This window comes from Microtus pennsylvanicus, chromosome 15, assembly GCF_037038515.1.
Source record: "Microtus pennsylvanicus isolate mMicPen1 chromosome 15, mMicPen1.hap1, whole genome shotgun sequence".
Taxonomy (NCBI): domain Eukaryota; kingdom Metazoa; phylum Chordata; class Mammalia; order Rodentia; family Cricetidae; genus Microtus; species Microtus pennsylvanicus.
The window spans coordinates 34,886,902-34,905,718 of record NC_134593.1 but is presented as its reverse complement, the minus strand read 5'-3'; the positions used below and the strand labels follow the sequence as shown (position 1 = coordinate 34,905,718).

General features: G+C 43.5%; 1 protein-coding gene across 1 annotated transcript in view; it reads right to left on the bottom strand.

The window, feature by feature from the left end:
• The window catches only part of Nufip1 (nuclear FMR1 interacting protein 1), a 30,038-nt gene extending 11,248 nt beyond the window's left edge, over positions 1-18,790 (bottom strand). Inside the window, exons 1-7 of the mRNA XM_075948921.1 lie at positions 18,349-18,790; positions 17,705-17,787; positions 15,833-15,931; positions 14,874-14,936; positions 13,859-13,935; positions 7,011-7,103; positions 4,843-5,036 (exon numbers count right to left, since the gene is read on the bottom strand). Of these exons, the coding sequence (XP_075805036.1) occupies positions 4,843-5,036; positions 7,011-7,103; positions 13,859-13,935; positions 14,874-14,936; positions 15,833-15,931; positions 17,705-17,787; positions 18,349-18,742 (1,003 nt within the window). The 5' untranslated portion in view covers positions 18,743-18,790. The remainder of the gene's footprint in view (positions 1-4,842; positions 5,037-7,010; positions 7,104-13,858; positions 13,936-14,873; positions 14,937-15,832; positions 15,932-17,704; positions 17,788-18,348) is intronic.
• Between the last annotated feature and the right edge of the window lie 27 nt (positions 18,791-18,817).

The following is an 18,817-nucleotide window of genomic DNA, read 5'->3' as shown; positions in this document are numbered from 1 at the left end:
CCCCCTACATATATGCACTGCAAATATTCTCTATGAAAGATCTGTAGCTTGAACTAGAGATATGGCTCAGTGGTTAAGGACACTCGCTGCTTTTGCAGAGGTCGAGTTTGGTTCCCAGGACCCACATAAGGTGGTTCACAACTGCCTCTAACTCCAGTCCCAAGGAATCCAACAACGTCTTCTGCTCTTCGTGGGCACTTCATGCACATGTGCACACATACACACTTTTTGAAAAAGAAAGATCTGTCTCTTACCTTCATATTTATCTATTCAAATGCTTATTACAAACTCATGGATTTTCACTTTTGGGAGGGACGGCTATAACTTACCATTATTTTGTGATTTCAATTGTTACAACTTCAGTTACTGAAAATTCTTTCTAGCGCCCTTCTGACTATGTCTCATTCCGTTCTGTCCTTTACTGTCTCACTTCCTGAAGACAAGGTCTCACCATAGTCCAGGCCCTCAGCCTCCTAAGTGTTGGGATCGTGGGCTTGTGCTACCACAACTGGTGATCTTTGTACTTTTTTAGAGAACTTCATGACACCGTGAGACACTCTAGGCTAACCTTGTGCTTTTTCTGCCCTAGATTGCCATTTCTCTAAAAGAGTCTGGTTTCAGGAGAAAAGTATTTGAAATTTACAACTTGAGTGTTAGGTGAACTAGGAGGTCACAGAGCTCACGATACCGACCACCTCCCCAGAAGATAAGGAGTGGGAGCTAATGCGTACAAACAACTTAGTCTCTCTTTCACATATTTAAGGGACACACCACAAGTATAACACTTTGAAAGTATACCAGGCAGGTGGTGCATGTGTGTAATTCCAGGACTCAGGAGGCTGAAGCAAGAGAACTGTGAGTTCAAGACCACCCTGGACTAGAGGAAGAAACCCTATCTCAAAAAGCTAACGACCCTTTCCCAATCTATCACAATAACATTAATTCACAAATAAGACAGCAAGGGATGGGAGGTGTTACTCCCAAATCCCCTGGGAGATGCCTATAAGTTCTCACAGAAATACTTAGCACCCACCCTGAAGACAGCCAAAGGCACCGCACCACACATAAAATAAAGAAACAAAGAAGGACCTCCTGAAAAATAAAAGCAGCTAATCCAATCCTCTGAAATAAAAATTAAAACACCAGTATAAACGGATCACCAACAAAAATCATGAAATCAAATTTCACAGCACAAAATCCCGATTCAAACAATCCTACTATTAAGTTATCATGTTCTCACTGACCTCCCCCCATCGTCAGACCAGTAGCCAGTCATCAACCCCTGTCTGTTTCTCTCACAAATCAGTTTATTATCAAATACAGAGCGGAAGGGACATGACACTCTTTAGGAAACTGCCACTTGCTCCGCTCTCTGAATTGTCCTTTTAGATGTTCAGAGGTTCCATTAATACAGGCATGGTCACTGAGTCACTCCACCTGAGAGCAACTCAGCTTTCAGCACAGCTCCCCTCCCTGGAAATCAAGGTGGCCAGCTCCTATTTGAGGCTACTCAGGGCTGCTGGCACCTCGGACTCAGGAAGCACTTTCCTGAAAGCGTCAACAGAGTTCCTTAAAATCCTCACCCTTTCCCCAACTATAGTGCTAAGCAAGGAAAATGTAGGACCCTGCAGACCCTGCTCCCTTAATCTATTTTATGTGTATCAATATTTTGTCTGCATGTATGTATATGTATGTACGCTACACACATGCTTAGTGCCCAAAGTTGTGAGCAACATGGGGGTGCTTGGAACCAAACTTGGGTCCCCTGGAAGGGCAACATCTGCTTTCACCATGTTCGCCGTCTACAGCTTCTTTCTATACATGGCACTCAACCTCCTACTTGACACTGCCTCTAGGAGAGAAACTATCACACTCTCTAGTCCCAATCAAGTTAATCACCTGCCTACCATGCTTAAGGCCCTGAGCTGATCCCCCGGGGAGGCGGGTGAGAAGGAGTCACACACAGTACCTCCCCCGGGAACTTTGCCTTACACTCTGGCATTCTCAGGAAAGAAACTGAAGGATGAACACTGCATTAGTTACTTTCTGATGCTCTGATAAAACACCACGACCCAACAAATTTATGAAAGAAAACTTCTAACTGGGTTTACAGTTCTAGTGGGTTAGAGTTCATGATGGCAGACTAAAGGCATGCTCCAGGAAAGGCTGAGAGTTCACATTCCAAACCACAAATGCGAGGCAGAAAGAAATGAGAATTGGGGTAGATGAGAAAGACTTTGAAACCTCAAAGCCTGCCCCCAGTGACACACCTCCTTCAACAAGGCCACACCTCCTAATCCTTCCCAAACACTCTCATCCACTGGCATAGTGTTCAAACACGAGCCTTGGGGGTCATTCCTTCACACCAGCACATGCATTAATGACTGTTATGACTTTAATATCTTCCACACACAAAGTCCTAACTACATCAGTGTCGGGACAGTTGTTCCCGTGCTCCAGGGGCACAGTCGTATTTGTATGAGAAAACACCAGGCTCTGCAGGGTCAGAAGTTTGAGGACATTTTACTGACTCACTAGTTTCTAACTCATACAACAAACATATAAATAAATAAATAAAACTATAATTTATAAAATTTTAAACAAACTGGGTCCTATTTAGCTATAGTGGTTTGAATGAGAGAATCTGAATATTTGGTCCCCAGCTGTTGGCTGTTGGGGGAAGATGAGGCAATGTGGCTGGAGGAAGTTGTCACTGGGGACACTGGAGGAAGTGAGGCCTCCCTGCCTCCTGTTTGTGGATCACACGTGAGCTCTCAGCTGCTGCTCCTTCCAGCTCCACTCGGCCACCACAGCCTCTCTCTCCCTCCAGAACGGCTGCTCCTTCCAGCTCCACTCGGCCACCACAGCCTCTCTCTCCCTCCAGAACGGCTGCTCCTTCCAGGTCCACTCCGCCACCACAGCCTCTCTCTCCCTCCAGAACGGTTGCTCCTTCCAGCTCCACTCGGCCACCATAGCCTCTCTCTCCCTCCAGAACGGCTGCTCCTTCCAGCTCCACTCCGCCATCACAGCCTCTCCCTCCACTCCGCCATCACAGCCCTCTCCCTCCACTCCGCCACCACAGCCCCTCTCCCTCCAGAACTGGGACACAAGACATGCGCTTCCTTCATGAGCTGCCGTGCCTGTGCTGTCTATCACAGCCACAGAAAAATAACCAATACGGAGCTTGGCACCCGGAAGTGGGCCACACTGTGGCAGACCTCACCATGTGGTTTTTGGAGGAATGTAAAAGGCTGAACCCTGTGAGCAGGCTCGAGGGTCATCCTGGCAGGAGTGAAGAGGACAGCGGAGCTGGACTGTGAAAGACTCTGGGAACTTGTGAAGCTGGACTAGATGCACTTTGTGCTATCACGTGGTCACCAGCCCCTGGTGGTCAGAGAGTGGAACACGACGGTTTTGAATGAGATGTCCTCAAGTCTTGATCCCCAGTTGAGTGTTGGAGAGAATTAAGGTTTTGAGGTTTCAGAAGATTCTCGACATTTTGAGTTAGGCCTCCCTGCCTCCTGCTACTTCTGCTCTACAATTAAATATCTAACTCTCCGGAACGGTAAGCCCCAAGTGAACCCTTCCTCTCTAGGCTGCCTTATCATGGTGTTTATCACAGCAACAGAACACAGTACACTAGTGAACCCCACAAAGAGACTGAACAGCACTCCCAAGTAGACTAGTAAGGAAATCAGAGAGCATGGAGTTGATGAGAAGCCAGCTCAAAGTCTGGAGACCCCAAAGACTGAAACGATGCCTTTCCTGGTTCAAAGCAGCTACTGAGAGCTCACCCAGCACCAAGTACAACAGAGAAGGTGAGGCAGGCAGAGACTCCCAAGCATGATGTGAGTCCAGAACCACCACCAATGTGCCCTTGTCTGAAACACAAGGGCTGATGTCTGGACTAAAGTGCTTACCTTCACTTTTCTGCTGCTCAAAAAAGGTTGTGTTTTTTTTCCCTTTCTTTTATTTTCTACTTACTTACTTGTTTGTTTGAGATGGAGTCTCACTGGCTAATTCTGATTGGCCTGGAAGTCACTATGTAGGCCAGGCTAGCCATGACTCACCTGCCTCTGCTTTGGAGAGTGTCTGGATTTACTCTATTTTGTGCTTAGTGTCAGCTGTCATGGAAAGCACTAGACTGTGCTGTCCATTGTCAACATGACAACTAGAAAAACTAGATGCTAAGGGTGGGTTGGCCATAGGTAAGGGAAGCTGCTTCCAGAAAGGTGGAAGGACCAGCCATGGCAGCACACAACTGTAATCCCAGTACTTAAAGTAAGGCAGGAGGACTGAAGTCTGGGGCCGTTCTGGGACACTCAGCAAGAGCTTGCTTTACAAAAACAAAAAATGTGACTTTTCCTTGGTCTTATCAAAGATAAGAAAGAGCTTTTTTTTTACCTCTCCTAGGGGTGGAAGGGCTGACCCAGGTCTTTGCACAAGCCAGACAATCAAGCACTCCCCCACTGACTACAACAGCCAGAAAGGGTCTCTCTAATCCCCTCCCCACCTTTACAACATTTTCAGACAAACTCAGACTGAACTAGGAGCCACAGTCAGGTTCTGCTATCAGCTTAGTCTCTGTGCTCTTCATCTCTAAATAGACATTAACACCAGCCACATACACGGTCCTTACAGAAGCACACAGAGTACAACAAGTACCTTACTTAGGAAGTGTAGCTGTGCTTCCATCTAGCTCGGTCGATGAATTAGCCATCTTCTCATACTTAATGGACTGGAATTTTCCACAGAGTACTATGAAAATGATGTTAGCATGACTCTCTCTCTTTCTCTGTGTACATGTGCCTATAACTTATATTATTTCCCCATTTAGCTTACCAGAGTCACTGTGCACCAAAGCACTGAGTGGGTCCACATGAACCACGGGTGGAGCTTCAGGCTTCCAATCTCTGGAGTGAATGCCTGATCCAATGCCTGCTCGCTGTCTCGCCCCACCATGTTTCCATTTATGATGCTTACGGGGACTTCTCATCTTGGCCATGTGGGAATGTCTGGACATGCCCTTCATTTTGCTGGAATAAGAAAAGAATGGAGCAAAAGAAACATGGATGTTAAATTGACCACTTAGACCCATGACGCTAAAGAGACCAAAATAAAAGAAATATCCCAAAACAAGAGATGTCTATAGCAGAACTTTAAACGCCCACTAGCCATAACATACCCCTTATTCATTTCCAGTTACAAGTTTCCATGAGGGTTTGAGCCCTGAAATCAGGCCATGCTGTGTTTTGTTTTTTGTTTGTTTGTTTTTGTATTTGTTGTTGACAGGGTTTCTCTTTAACTTTTTGGAGCCTGCCCTGGAACTAGCTCTTGAAGTTCAAGGCTGGCCTCAAACTCACAGAGATCCGCCTGCCTCTGCCTCCCAAGTGCTGGGATTAAGGGCGTGCGCCACCAATGCCAAGATTTTTTCGTTGTTTTGTTGTATTTTTTTTTAAAAAGGATACAATTATGAGGTACATCTCCAATGTACACAAGGCACTCCAGGACAATATACCTTTATATAACAAAGTATATAACTCCTGAAAATCAAGAACAAGCCTTTTAAGGCTGGAGTTAAGAGCACTTCCTTTCCTTCCAGAGGACTAGAGTTCAGTTCCCAGCACCCACACTGGGCAGTTTACAACTGCCTATAACTAACACCAGAGGATCTTATGACCTCTTATGCTCTCTGCAGGCACTGCACACAATCGACCCCCACATATGCACGTACATAATTAGAAAAAAAATGTTAAAAAACCCAAAAGACAATTAAAAACAAACACCTGAAGTGGCACTTTACCAAAAGAATATCCGCATAAGATGTTCAACATTGTTAGCAACATTACCAAGTGCTTAGAAACAGAGAAACCAGATGCAGCGAGAAGAAGTCAAAATACTGCAACCACTTGGCAAACTATTAAAGCTAATCATATAGATAACCCATGACATACCATCTGGTACATGAAAAGATGAACATAGTAGCCACACAAGACACGTACAAAAAATGTTCATAGAATCTGCACCCTAACAACCCAAACTGAGAAGAAGCCACCATCTACGAACAGAATACCTCTCACAACTGAACTCTGTATAATAGTATGAATGAATTTACAACTATATACAGCATGGATGTATCTCAGCATTTTGAGACACAGAAATCACATTCAAGAATGTATAGTGTATGATTTTATTTATATAATTCTAATAATAGGAATAATTTGTGATAATAAAAATAAAAACATGGTTAACGTTTATGGGGAAACACTGAACAGGACAGGGAGCTTGGTGAAGTCACAACATTTTGTGTATCAGTCCATGGGGCAGGAAAATGAATGTATATACCATTTCTGTGTGTGCATGTGCTTGTGTGTGTGTGTGTGTGTGTGTGTGTGAGAGAGAGAGAGAGAGAGAGAGAGAGAGAGAGAGAGAGAGAGAGAGAGAGAAGGGAGAGAGAGTACAAGCAAGAGAGCAAGCACTCTTCAAGCTGTGCATTTAAGACTTGTATACTTAAATTATAAGGCCAGTAAAAATAAAATGGAACAATTCTGAGGAAAACCGTGAGCGCAGAGGAAAGGAGGCCTCACACATTACTGGCAGGAGAGCACAGCAGCCAGGATAGATACACTTTTTATTAATAAGCAAATGGCTAACAGTTTGAATGCCAACAGGGAGTTGGCTAAAACAACCCTGTGAGACTCCCTTAAATACTTCCCTAAAACGAACAGTCTCCAGGGAAGATCTTCATGGTCTCAAGAAGCACAGGGCAGACAGCAGCGCCATGCAGGGCTGTCCTACCATCCCTGTGCTGAACAGAAGGCTCCCTGAGGAGACCGACAGGGAGACGAGGCTGGGAAGGACTTGTTCAGAACTTAGCACCCGTATCAGGTAACAGTATTTTAAGCAGAAGCTACAGAGCAAGCCTTCAGAATGGGTGGCGCATTTCCCTCCTTACTCTGAAAGCGCATGCTTCAGAAGAACGCTGACAACGCCTGCGCCCATGAACTCACCCATACTGTGTGGTTGTCAACACCTCTCCTCTCTTCTCCTTTTCCAGCTGCAACTTTTTCTTCCTTTCGATGTTGGCCAGAGTTGGGTAGTTTCTAGAATAAAAACAAAAAGTTCTTATAAATTTTCAATTGGGAAGTAGAAAAAGACAAGATCTCTTGAGTAAATTGGGAGGGAGCATGGGGACCTTGGGAGAGGGTTGAAGGGGAGGGGAGAGGCAGGGAGGGGAGCAGAGAAAAATGTAGAGCTCAGTAAAAATTAATTAAAAAAAAAAAGTAAACACTAAAAACAAGAAAAAAGAGAACTTTGTCAGCAACAGTTTTCACAGCACAATCTCTGACGAATCCAGTTCTGAAGCACATGCTTGGTAGATTTTTGTAATTCTTGTCTCCCCAGCCATTGAGAATACCCACTGAAACGAATGGCCACGTTTCTTGTTAATTTGGATTGCCAACTAATATATCCTTGGAATATGTGTCAGTTAATAGTAAAACTACAGGTAACAATTAGGACAAATCCTTTCAATTACTTCTAAAGTTTAAGAGAGAAAATGCAGTTTATGAATCGATGTTACTAACAGCTGTTTACACACTCAGCAAGCAGGTAGGCAGTGCGTGCTAGAATTCGAGCTGCATAATTCACACACGTGCAAACTGCTCTAAGGTCTCTATTTATCATGTACCCATACACAAAGAAACAACCTGCCTGGCCAGTTCTGCAAATACATGCTATGCACCTGCAAAGCCACCAAGTCTACTGAGGAGGACAGGAAAAGCATAAGACCAGCTGTACCTAAGAAAAATACAGTCAAACACCCAGGAGAGGAATTTTCTTTTTCGATGGGGTGAGATTATTTCAAAATGAAGAAGTCCACAAAGGGACACGAAACCAACTGGTCTGAAATGGTGCTAAGAGATGGCACTCAGGTGGAAAAGCATGGATTTGTTCTAGGTAAACCAAGTTATATAAGCAACTCAAGGCCACAGAGAAGGGACCACAACTCAGGGTATTTTACACAAAACATAATTCAACCAAAGGGAATTGAACTACCAGAGGACGTTCATCCCAAAACACACCCACAATCCCACAGGTAACAGCAAGCTGCAGAAATGTTATAGAGGGCTTAGTGGTTAGGAGCACTCTCCTAACTGCTCTCCGAAGGGCCCAAGGACCCAGGTTCAATTTCCAGCATCCACCTAGTCACTAGGTCCTAGCGGCTCACAACTATCTGTAACTCCATTTTCAGGGAACCCAATACCTTCTTCTGACCTCCCTGGGCAACAGGTACACACACGGTACAGAGACATACATGCAGACAAAACATTCATACACACAAAATAAATTAATTTGCTGGGCATGGTGGCACATGCCTTTAATCCCAGCATTCAAGAGGCACAGGCAGACAGATCTCTGAGTTCCAGGCCAGTCTGGTCTAATAGTGAGTTCCAGGGTCTAATACAGGGCTATGTAGAGAGCTCTTGCCTCAAAAGTTCTAATACAAGCAGGTAAGAGTGAAATTAGCTCTGACAGTCACGTGCAAAATAAATGGCTTTCCTTGATTATTGGCACAGATATATAGAGACAACAGTCCTAGAATCTAACAATGAGACACAAACCTTCGCAGCATAGAAAACATGAAAGAAGGGAACACAATTCTCACCATTCAGGCTGGTACTATCAGATACATCAACAAGAGTCCTGCCACTTTTTCTAAGATGTTTCTACCTTCTTTTAAACGTGTATCACTGGACTGGGGTTATAGCTCAGAGGGAGAGAGCTCTCAGCATGCACATGCCCTAGGGCCAGCAGTCAGCATCACTAAACTAACATGCATATCTCCATCACTACGAGGAGCACACGTGGTGACTCCCCCGGGTTAGTTACACAGGAGAGAAGACTGGCAACGGCTTTGGTTAGTGGCCAAAGAATCCGGGGAAAAGGTAATGAATTTCAGTAAGGACCGTGCAAAGCACATACCCAGCCACAAACAACCTCTATAAATAAGAGATGGTGACTGCACATGCTATAAATAAGCACAATAGGAAAAGAGCAAGGTCATACAAGATAAGAATCTGATGGCAGTCAGCAACGCGTACTGGAGAAAGCAAACATGACCTAAGGCTACACAAAGTAGACTTGGCCCTTAGAAGAGTGTGAATTCTTCCCTGGTCCTCATAAATGGTCAGATGTGGTCAGGATACTTGTGTCAGTTCGGGAGAAAAGCGATGCCCAGGAAAACTGAAACTTGGAAGGGGCTCAGAAGAGACTCAGAGATGGCAAGGAGGGTGAAAACTAAGACCTCTCTAGAAAGATGAAAGAAACTACTGCCGCCTGTAAAAGATGAGAAGCGATTATAAAACAGTCTCTGGGAGGAGGGCCAGCCGCTGTTCCCCATCTGGAGTCTGCACATAGAGAAGCAGAAACGGTAAGAAGTGTGTGATGACGCTCAGTCAGCCTTCTCCCTGCACCTCCTTTCCTCACCATCCCAAGTGGACCGGTCCTGACACCACACACTCATTTCTGTCTCTTGTCTTTGGGTTTCTTTCTTTCTTTCTTTTTTTAAAGATTTTATTTATCATGTATATAGTGTTCTGTCTGTATGTATGGCTGCAGGATCTCAGAAGAGGGCACCAGATCTCATTACAGATGGTCTTGAGCCACCATGTGGTTGCTGGGACTTGAACTCAGCACCTCCAGAAGAACAGCCAATGCTCTTTACCGCTGAACCATCTCTCCAGTGCCTCTTTCTTGGTTTTTCAAGACAGGGTTTCTCTGGGTAGCCTCAGTTGTCCTGGGACTCACTCTATAGACCACACTGGCCTCAAACTCATAAAGATCTGCCTGCCTCTGTCTTCCAAGGGCTGGAATTAAAGGCGTGCACCACCACTGTCCAGCTGTCTTTGTGTTTCTTAGCTCTGACTTGTCCCTGCCTATGCCCTGGGTCTCCAGTGATGTCCTTATGGGCAGGAACCACATCTGAATGAAACTATGCCAACCGTTAACATCTCTGTGTGTGTGAGACCCAACTTTCTCCTTATCCTCAAATTGACTTTTTTTCCTAGGCCTAATCTCTATAGAACACAATTCCTCTTTTCTCTCATTGAAAAAAAAAAACTTCTCTAACACAGTTATGCCACTGTATTTTAATTTCCAACGTGGTGCCGTGGCAGACACTGCTGCTGGGCGTACAGGTGAACTGGGAGCCAGAGTGAGTGATGAAGGAAACGGAACGGCTCCACCTAGTGGACGTCTGCCCTGAGACACGGTCCACTTCAAATACAAGTGTCGGCCTCTCAGCTCAGGAATTAAGAATCACCTATTTTTTGCTTTCTTGAGGGAAACTATAGTTTTAAACACAGTGGGCATCTCCAAATTTGGTTAATTTGAAAAAATAAAATAAAGATGAAGGAATAAAGGCAAAGATGTAATTTCTTCAGCATTTTTTTCTGGCTGTAAATCCTGAGTTCAGAGATTCTTTCACAGGTTTCTAGCAGAGTAGCCACACAGATGCTAGCATTCGAGAATGTCAAGAATGTCAAAGAACACACTGGCTTCCTCAAGAACAGCTCTTACAACAGCAATGTTCAAAAGAAAAAGCATTTTTGCTAAACCATTGTGGAACTCACTTTTTAGGGTATATTCTTCAAAAGTTGCGCCTGAAGCAATATAAAATACATACTTGTAAGAAAATACCTATATGTGACACACTATCGCATACTATGGCTATATTTAATGAAAATTCAAGAAAAAAATAAATTGGGGTCAGAGAGAAGGCTCAGCGGTTAAGAGTACTGGCTGTTCTTTCAAAGATCCAGGTTTGATTCCCAGCACCCACATGGTGGCTCACAGCCTACTGCAACTCCAGTTCCAGGGGATCCAACAACCTCATCTGGCCTCCTTGGGCACCAAGCATGCAAGTGGTACACCCATACACATACAATAAAAACTGAAATTCCTTCAGTTCCTTAAAAATATTATTTTTAAAGTATTAAAAAATAAAGAATAAATTGAGAATAGGTACCTAGAAATAATAACTTCAAAATTTTTAAAAAACTGCTTAATGAGAGTAAATGTCTTAGAAATCTATCAAAATAACCAAAAATAAAAAAAAAAAAACTGTTTAGCACATTCCTTCTTTTCTGCCAATCCACCCCACTTCACCCTTTCTAGAAAAGGTCTTACTCTATTATTTGCAGGCAGACTAGCACAAGGTCAGTCTTCCCACCCCAGCCTCCTGAACACCAGAACAAAGACAGACGTTCCCACGCTCAGGCCCCAGATCCTACTAATGAGCAGATCACCAACACTTCTGAGGTTGACAGGAGAAGGAACTGAGAAGTAAGATGTGAAAGAACCCCAAATGAATTAAAAGGCGCTAAAAAAAATACTCCCAGAACACCTCCTACCAAGGCACCATCACAGGTACAAACCAACCTCACCCAGAACCCTACTCAGTGCCCTCAGGTTCTAAAGTCTGCGACTCCACTTCAGCAGCCACGCTTGTGCCGCTCCTTTTCCAGCACCTCTCAACACTGCAGCTCACACGCTGGAGACCGGAACCAGACACACCTGCTCTCCGTGACAAGCAATACCAGTAAGCGGTAAACCTTGCTCCTGCCCATCCCTCATTCAAGAGGATAAGGCTTTGCTTTGAAAAGCAACAAACTTAAAACTGTGCCACCAAGCACAGTCAGAAACAGCTGCACATTCTCCCTCTCGGCAATTTTGTTTGGAGGACATTCCATCAACTCCACCACCACTAAAGATGACCAAGCAACCTACTTCTAAACAATGAGGTCTGTATGGAAATCTAGTTAAAGCTGAAACAAATCTATTGCTTTCCTAATGAAAAGCTAAAAATTAGGCTATATATGCCTTATATATGCAAAATCAACATGAAGAACAGTAAAGGCAGTAAAAGCAGCTTGCCCAGTGGTGCCAACATTAGAAACAGTATCTTCGACTTGTACTCGGAAGGATGGCACTCAGCACTAAGTTATGGAGGCAAGGTTGCTCCATTTTCTGGAGTAACAGTCACGGATGCAAGCCCCTCCAGCCAGACCCTTCTCCCTGAATGCTTCTCACAATCAACCAGCACAGCTTGAGTTCAAACCTCTCCCCAACATGGTTTGGTAGTTACTTTTAAAGCGAAGTATTTACAGCGGGCAGGGGTGGTGGACACCTTTAATCCCAGTACTCAGGAGGCAGAGGCAAGCGGATCTTTAAGGCCAACCTGGTCTACAGCGTGAGTTCCAAGACAACCAAGGTTACACAGAGAAATCCCTTCTCGTAAAACTAAAGCTAGTGCTTCAACTGCACGTGGCTTTCTAGGCACCTCACTATTTATTCACTATTTCCACGAGAGTGAGTTTTCGTGATCTTAGCCATAAACAGCAAAATGTCTACCATCTCAATTTCAAAATGCTGGCTTATGAGACGGCTTAGCCAATAATGGCACCTGTGGCCAGGGCTCATGAATGACCTGAGCTCAATTCCCGGAACATGCGTGGTGGAAGGAAAGAGCCAACTCCCTAAGGTACCCCCTGACCGCCACACATACACAAAAGCAAATGTTTACCCCAACCTTCAAGATAAACTACTGCCAAGCCATTATTAAAAGACACGATTTCTATCAACACACAAAGCCTGCTAAGATTTCTTATGAGCACTTGAAAAATCAGATTCTCCCAGAAACTGTTTCTCCTTGAATCATTTGCAGCAAGAACCACAAGGGGGAGCTCTTAAGCCACTTAAGAATGTGGGCTTTTAAACAGGGATTGATGAATTATCTTGGTGATTCTGATATTAATCAGAAACCATAGCAGAGAGCCAACAAAATGGCTCAGAGGGCAGAAGCACTGACTCAGCCTGACAACCTGAGTTCAATCCCAGGAACCCACACGGCAGAAGGAGAAATCTGACTCTCACAAGCAGTCCTCTGACCTCCATGGTGACATGAGCGCCTGAAGACACACGCACGCACACACACACCTTAACAAAGGAACAAAATCATGAAAATGTAAATATAAGATACATTACTGATTTCAAACCATGACTATGAGTCAGTGCAACACACTTTGACCAAACTTCTCTAAAATAAAAAGACATTGTTGAAAACAACTTAAAAATATGGTTTCTACAGTTACTTTCTTATGTATTGTGAATTATAAACAGAATTATATCCACAATAAAATAATGTCACACCCCATTTACATATAGTAATATTACATGTACCACTTTTATTTAAGGCACCAGATGATATAAACAGCTACAGAAAAGATGTCCTTACCTCTCCAATACTTAACTTACTCAAGAATACAAAATGCAAAATAGTTCTCCAATGAGATAGTCAGTAAGGGCATCTGTGCTAAACAACCACTGCCCAGAGTATTATACATTTAAATATCATTACAAGCCCATTATTGCCCCGGACACTAAACATCTAGTAGGTGGCATGAGAGCTCTCTTAATCTTCCATATAGTTTCTTTATGACACATCTGTTATTTAAGGAAAAAGCTCCAGCAACTCCTTCCCAAAGTACACCCAATAGCCTCATATACTGTAGATTACAGTTCTCTTTCTTAAAGTTAGCATTATAATTCAATGGACTTCTCTTTCTAATAAAGATGTGTATTTTTAGCTATCAACTAACACTATTCTTAGTCATAATGTACCACTAATGAAGAACACAAAATCAAGCCCAGTCACGGTCAGTGAAATGTCTACAGTGTTAGAGAAGAGCACATTTCTCTTTTCATAGACATTAAAGCCAGGCTGGCCATTATGTTAAAACACCCAGTCTTGCTGCAAGAAAGAAAGTTATTTATTAGTTAACGATTCTTTACTCACTTTCTTCTTTCTTCCCTCCATCTTGCAATCTCCTCTGGAGTGTCTAGCTTGATCTTCCTCATACCAGGAGCATGCATCTAAGAGCAGAAAGCCTGCTGAACATCAGGAAGCATGCTATGTGCGCTTACCTAAACACAAGTATCCAACTTTATTCTTACAAGCACAAAGTATTTCAAGCTCACTAGCATTCTCAATATGCCTTATCTCTTTCTCATGTAGCTGGATCAATGCTAATGAATCAATGCTATGTAATTTTTTTTTTTTTGATTTTCGAGACAGGTTTCTCCATAGCTTTTGGTTCCTGTCCTGGAACTAGCTCTTATAGACCAGGCTGGCCTCGAACTCACAGAGATCTGCCTGCCTCTGCCTCCTGAGTGCTGGGATTAAAGGCGTGCGCCACCACTGCCCGGCTAATGCTGTGTAATTTTTATTACATAGATGTATAACCCATTTTTTTTCAAGTGACATTAAATATCCAAGTGACCAACTCGCCAAACAAAATGGAAGATGACAGATAAAATTAGTAGACATGACCATTTTTTCACAAATCTTTTGTTTCTCTCTCTCTCTCTCTCTCTCTCTCTCTCTGTGTGTGTGTGTGTGTGTGTGTGTACATGCAAGTGTCCTCAGATACTAGGATATTGGATCCCTGAAGCAGGAGTTACAGGCAGTTGTATGCTGTCCAGTGTGGGTGCTAAGAACTGAACTTGAGTCCTCTGGAGGGGCACTATGAGCTCCTAACTGCTGAGCCAGCTTCTCAGCACCCAGCCACGGTCATTTTAAGAAGCATGGCATGGTCAAACCACCAGCCAACTTGCAAGAATCAGTTCTGAGTAGGCAAGTCATTCTTCCCTGTCTGCCAGAGGAGCTAAGAGCTGTCATCTTGCACAGTTTGAGACTGAAGTAGAATAAGCAATGTAAAACTTCCTCACAAAGTACAAAATACCACATGAATATTACTATTATCATTCAGAGAACACGTGTTAAAAGGGTGAGAAAAGTCGTAAGAACTTACATTTTTCCAGTGGAACTGGACAATCTTCTCATGTGCACTAAAGGAGCAATCTGCTTCAGGGCACTGCAAAGTTTGACAACAAAAAGACAATTCAGCGATGGTCACAATGTAATGGTTCACACCACCAGGGGTCTACAGACTTTGGCCCAACAGCACAGCAAAGATCATCCTGAAACAGCTGCTCTTAGAACAGAATGGCACCCTTGGGGAGAGCAGCACAGCCACTCACTCATTTCCACCTCCGTTTGAGCCAAACTAAAACATTCCTAACTCCTAAATGTAAGGCATTGCTGCAAATCAATGTTTCCAAAACAAGAATTTTCTTAAAAACAAACAAAAAACAACTTTTAAGCATTCTAATTGGCTTAACATTTTGTTGTTGTTGTTGTTGTTTTCTTAATCATCTGAGATTATCTATTTAGAGAATAGCTAAAAAGAGCTAATTCAAACTATAAGAGTTCAAGTTAGAAACCCAATGAAGATTTGGCAAAGCATCTGTCAAGATCTAAAAGTAGCCAGGCAGTTGTGGCGCACATCTTTAATCCTAGCACTTGGGAGGCAGAGGCAAGCAGATCTCTGCAAGTTCGAGGCCAGTCTGGTCTACAAGAGCTAGTTCCAGGACAGGATCCAAAGCTGCAGAGAAACCCTGTCTCGAAAAAATAAAATAAAATAAAAAATGTTCAGAGTAGCTCAGGGCGACTGCAGGGAGGCCCAGTTCTCTCCTTTCACGCAGTCATGGTGGGGCACGCATACACAGAGGTTGCCTTGCTCCTCCTCCCCATGAAGCAGAGGGCTCCCCACCCTCAAACTCCAAATCCTGAGCACTGTCGCCACAGGTCAAGCCATCAAACATTTCTGTAAAAACTATGAACTTATAAGGAAAATAACCTTGTTACTTTACCAAAAATACAAATAAAAGGCCATATCTACATCTGTGCAGAACAACCAGGAAAACGTACTTTTATATGTTCAGACATGTGTATGTCATATTTTTCTTGGTTTTTAAAGCCACGGTCACAGGTATCACAGAAGAAGTGGAAAACCGGTTCTTTTCTTTTCTGCAAACAAACAAAAGCAGTAAGACTGTGGTAGGACATCTTGGCTCAACCAAACATAACTATTCCAGGAATACACATTTGATTTGCTTTAAAACACACCCCTGGGGTGCAGGCCTCTTTTATTTTTTAGCAATATAGCAAAAGTCAGGCACAATAAAAAAAATTAAATCTAAAAAGAGCTAATTCAATCTATAAGATTTCAAGTTAGGGACCCAATAAAGATTTGGTATAGTATCTGTCAAGATCTAAAGGTACCTATTTAAGGTTTTTAAAAAAAAGAAAGAAAAAGCGTCTCACAAAGGACATAACTATACTAGAATACTGATATAGGAAATAATCTCCAGCTTTTAAATAGTATGTTACTGTTAACATCAAATGGATTGTTAGAAGATACACTGCACCTGTGTAATACTAATTAATACCTGAGTTACATAGTTCTCACAGTAAGAGGACGTTAAAGTCAAGGTCTACACCAGCAGTTCTCAACCTGTGGGTCACGGACCCTTTGGGCGGGGCTCACATATCAGACATTTACATTGCAATTCATAACAGCAGCAAAATTAGTTATGAGGTAACAACAGGATAATTTTATGGTTGGGGGTCGCCACAACATGAGGAACTATATTAAAAGGGTGCAGCATTAGGAAGGTTGAGAACCACTTTTCTAGACAGCACCCAACCTACCCTAGAGTAATTGTGCGCTTATACAAAGAGGAAAAAAACCTGATCTCTAAGTTAGGTTCAGAACATAATAAAGAAAACCTGTTTTAATATAGCATTGGCTTGTGACATAAAACCAGGCATGATTCCCCGTTCAAAAAAACGGCTTCCAGGCCAGAGACGCCTCAGCAGGTCAAACTACCTGCTGCTCAGCCTTAGGACCCGAGTTGAGTTCCCAGGATCCACACAGCAGGAGAGCACAGACAGCGGTAAGTTGTTCTCACACTTCCACACACAGGCACCCAACCCCAACAAAATAAATGTAAAATAACAATGACAAATACCCATTGCTGGAAAAAAAAAAACCTTACAACAAAAAAGAAAAAAGGCTTTCATAACAGTGACAAATACCTACTACCTACAACCAGGACAAACATTAATAGCACAATATCTTGTCTGAATTTAAGACAATATGTGCACAGCTTGGGAAAATACAAACTCCCTAAATTAGAAACATTAGATTTTAGCTTAATTGAGGTTAACAAGGAAAAATGAGGATCTGCTTTTATAGCGAATAAAGATTCATCTATGCTAAAAAGTAACAAGATTATGAAAAATAAAAGACTTGTCATTACAATTTGTTTGTGCTTCCAACTCAGTACAAAGCTGGGAGTCCATTCTTCGTAATCTTTTAAACGTCACCAAGCTTTAATAATATTTACATTTATTTGTAAGCAAAATCCTCGATTATGTTTGTGTATCCAAACAGACTTTGCGTTCTTTCTTTTTCTATAATTTCATCATTTATTTTTCGAAACTATTTTGCTTCAACTTTTTGCTTAGAAATCCTACCCCGCTAAAGTCCATAACAGATGTGAAACACAGGATATGAGCCGGGCGGTGGTGGCGCGTGCCTTTAATCCCAGCACTCGGGAGGCAGAGGCAGGCGGATCTCTGGGAGTTTGAAGCCAGCCTGGTCTACGAGAGCTAGTTCCAGGACAGGCTCCAAAACTACAGAGAAACCCTGTCTCAACAAAAACAAAACAAAACCCCACATAATATGAAGTAGTAAACAGAAGAATTAAAGCACCACGCTCATCATCTCAGAAATACCTTCTTCTTCTGTTTTCTGTTTTGAGCCAAACTGAAGTCGTTGAATTGTGCATTGTGTGTTCGCGGAAAATAAGAATGTGTAACTAAAAAGAAAAAGAGAGACTCATTTAAGATTGCAAATAATAAATTAATCATTTATTAATCACTTTTCCCCCTTACATTAAAAAAAAAGTGTAGGTAGCAAGTGAGTGCAGGTCCCCACGGAGGCCAGGTGACAGTTATCAGCTCGCCTTCTCTGAAGCTGGAATTACAGGCGGTTGAGGGCCGAACTCTGGTCCTCTGAAAGAGCAATAGACTTTCTCCACCGCCAGCCCCTATTAATCCCGTTCTAAAACATACGTACAATCATTACTTTCTAATACGTAGTTTTATTTTCTATATTGCATTAGGGAGATAGGAAGCCCCTAAAAGGTAATGATTCTTATATGTTTTTCTCATTGCTATATAAGTGGATCCCAGTAAACAGTTGGACTGAATTAATAAACTTTGAATGAGCAGTTAAGAGAGAAACCTAGTGGGACACATTTTGAATACTCATTACTAGCCTCCAAAAATGCAGGGCAGAACTGAGAGATGAAAAGGGAAAGCTGGGAGGGGGGGGGGGGAGAGAAAGCAAAGAGGTACCACCAGGAGCAGCAGCTTACCCGAAGAGTAGTAGGACGTGTTATACGCGGGGTAACCATTAGGAGACAGCCCCCAGTACCAAGGCGCCGAGGCTTGGAAATTCCACACCGGCTGGCCGCTGAACTGAGGTTGTACCTCCGGCGGGGCCTGGGCATCGAAAGGAGGCTGCGCTGCGGGAAGAAGCTGAGCATCGAACGGGGGGAGCGCTCCGGAGGGAGGCTGGGGCTGCACGTGGGGCTGTCCCTTCTGGCACGGCTCGGACCCCGCCGCCGGGGACGACACAGGAGGTGGCGGCGGTGGCATCATGGCCCAGAACACCCAGTTGTCGCGCGGCGGGGCAGTTTCGCTCGGAGTCCCCGACGTGGGAGTCACCTCGGGGGCTGGAGGCCATCCCGCCGGAGTCGGCTCTGCCATGCCACCTAGCCAGCGTGCAAATGCGGAACTAACATTAAGCGTCACTTCTGCTACGGCCGTCTGACCTATGAGCCG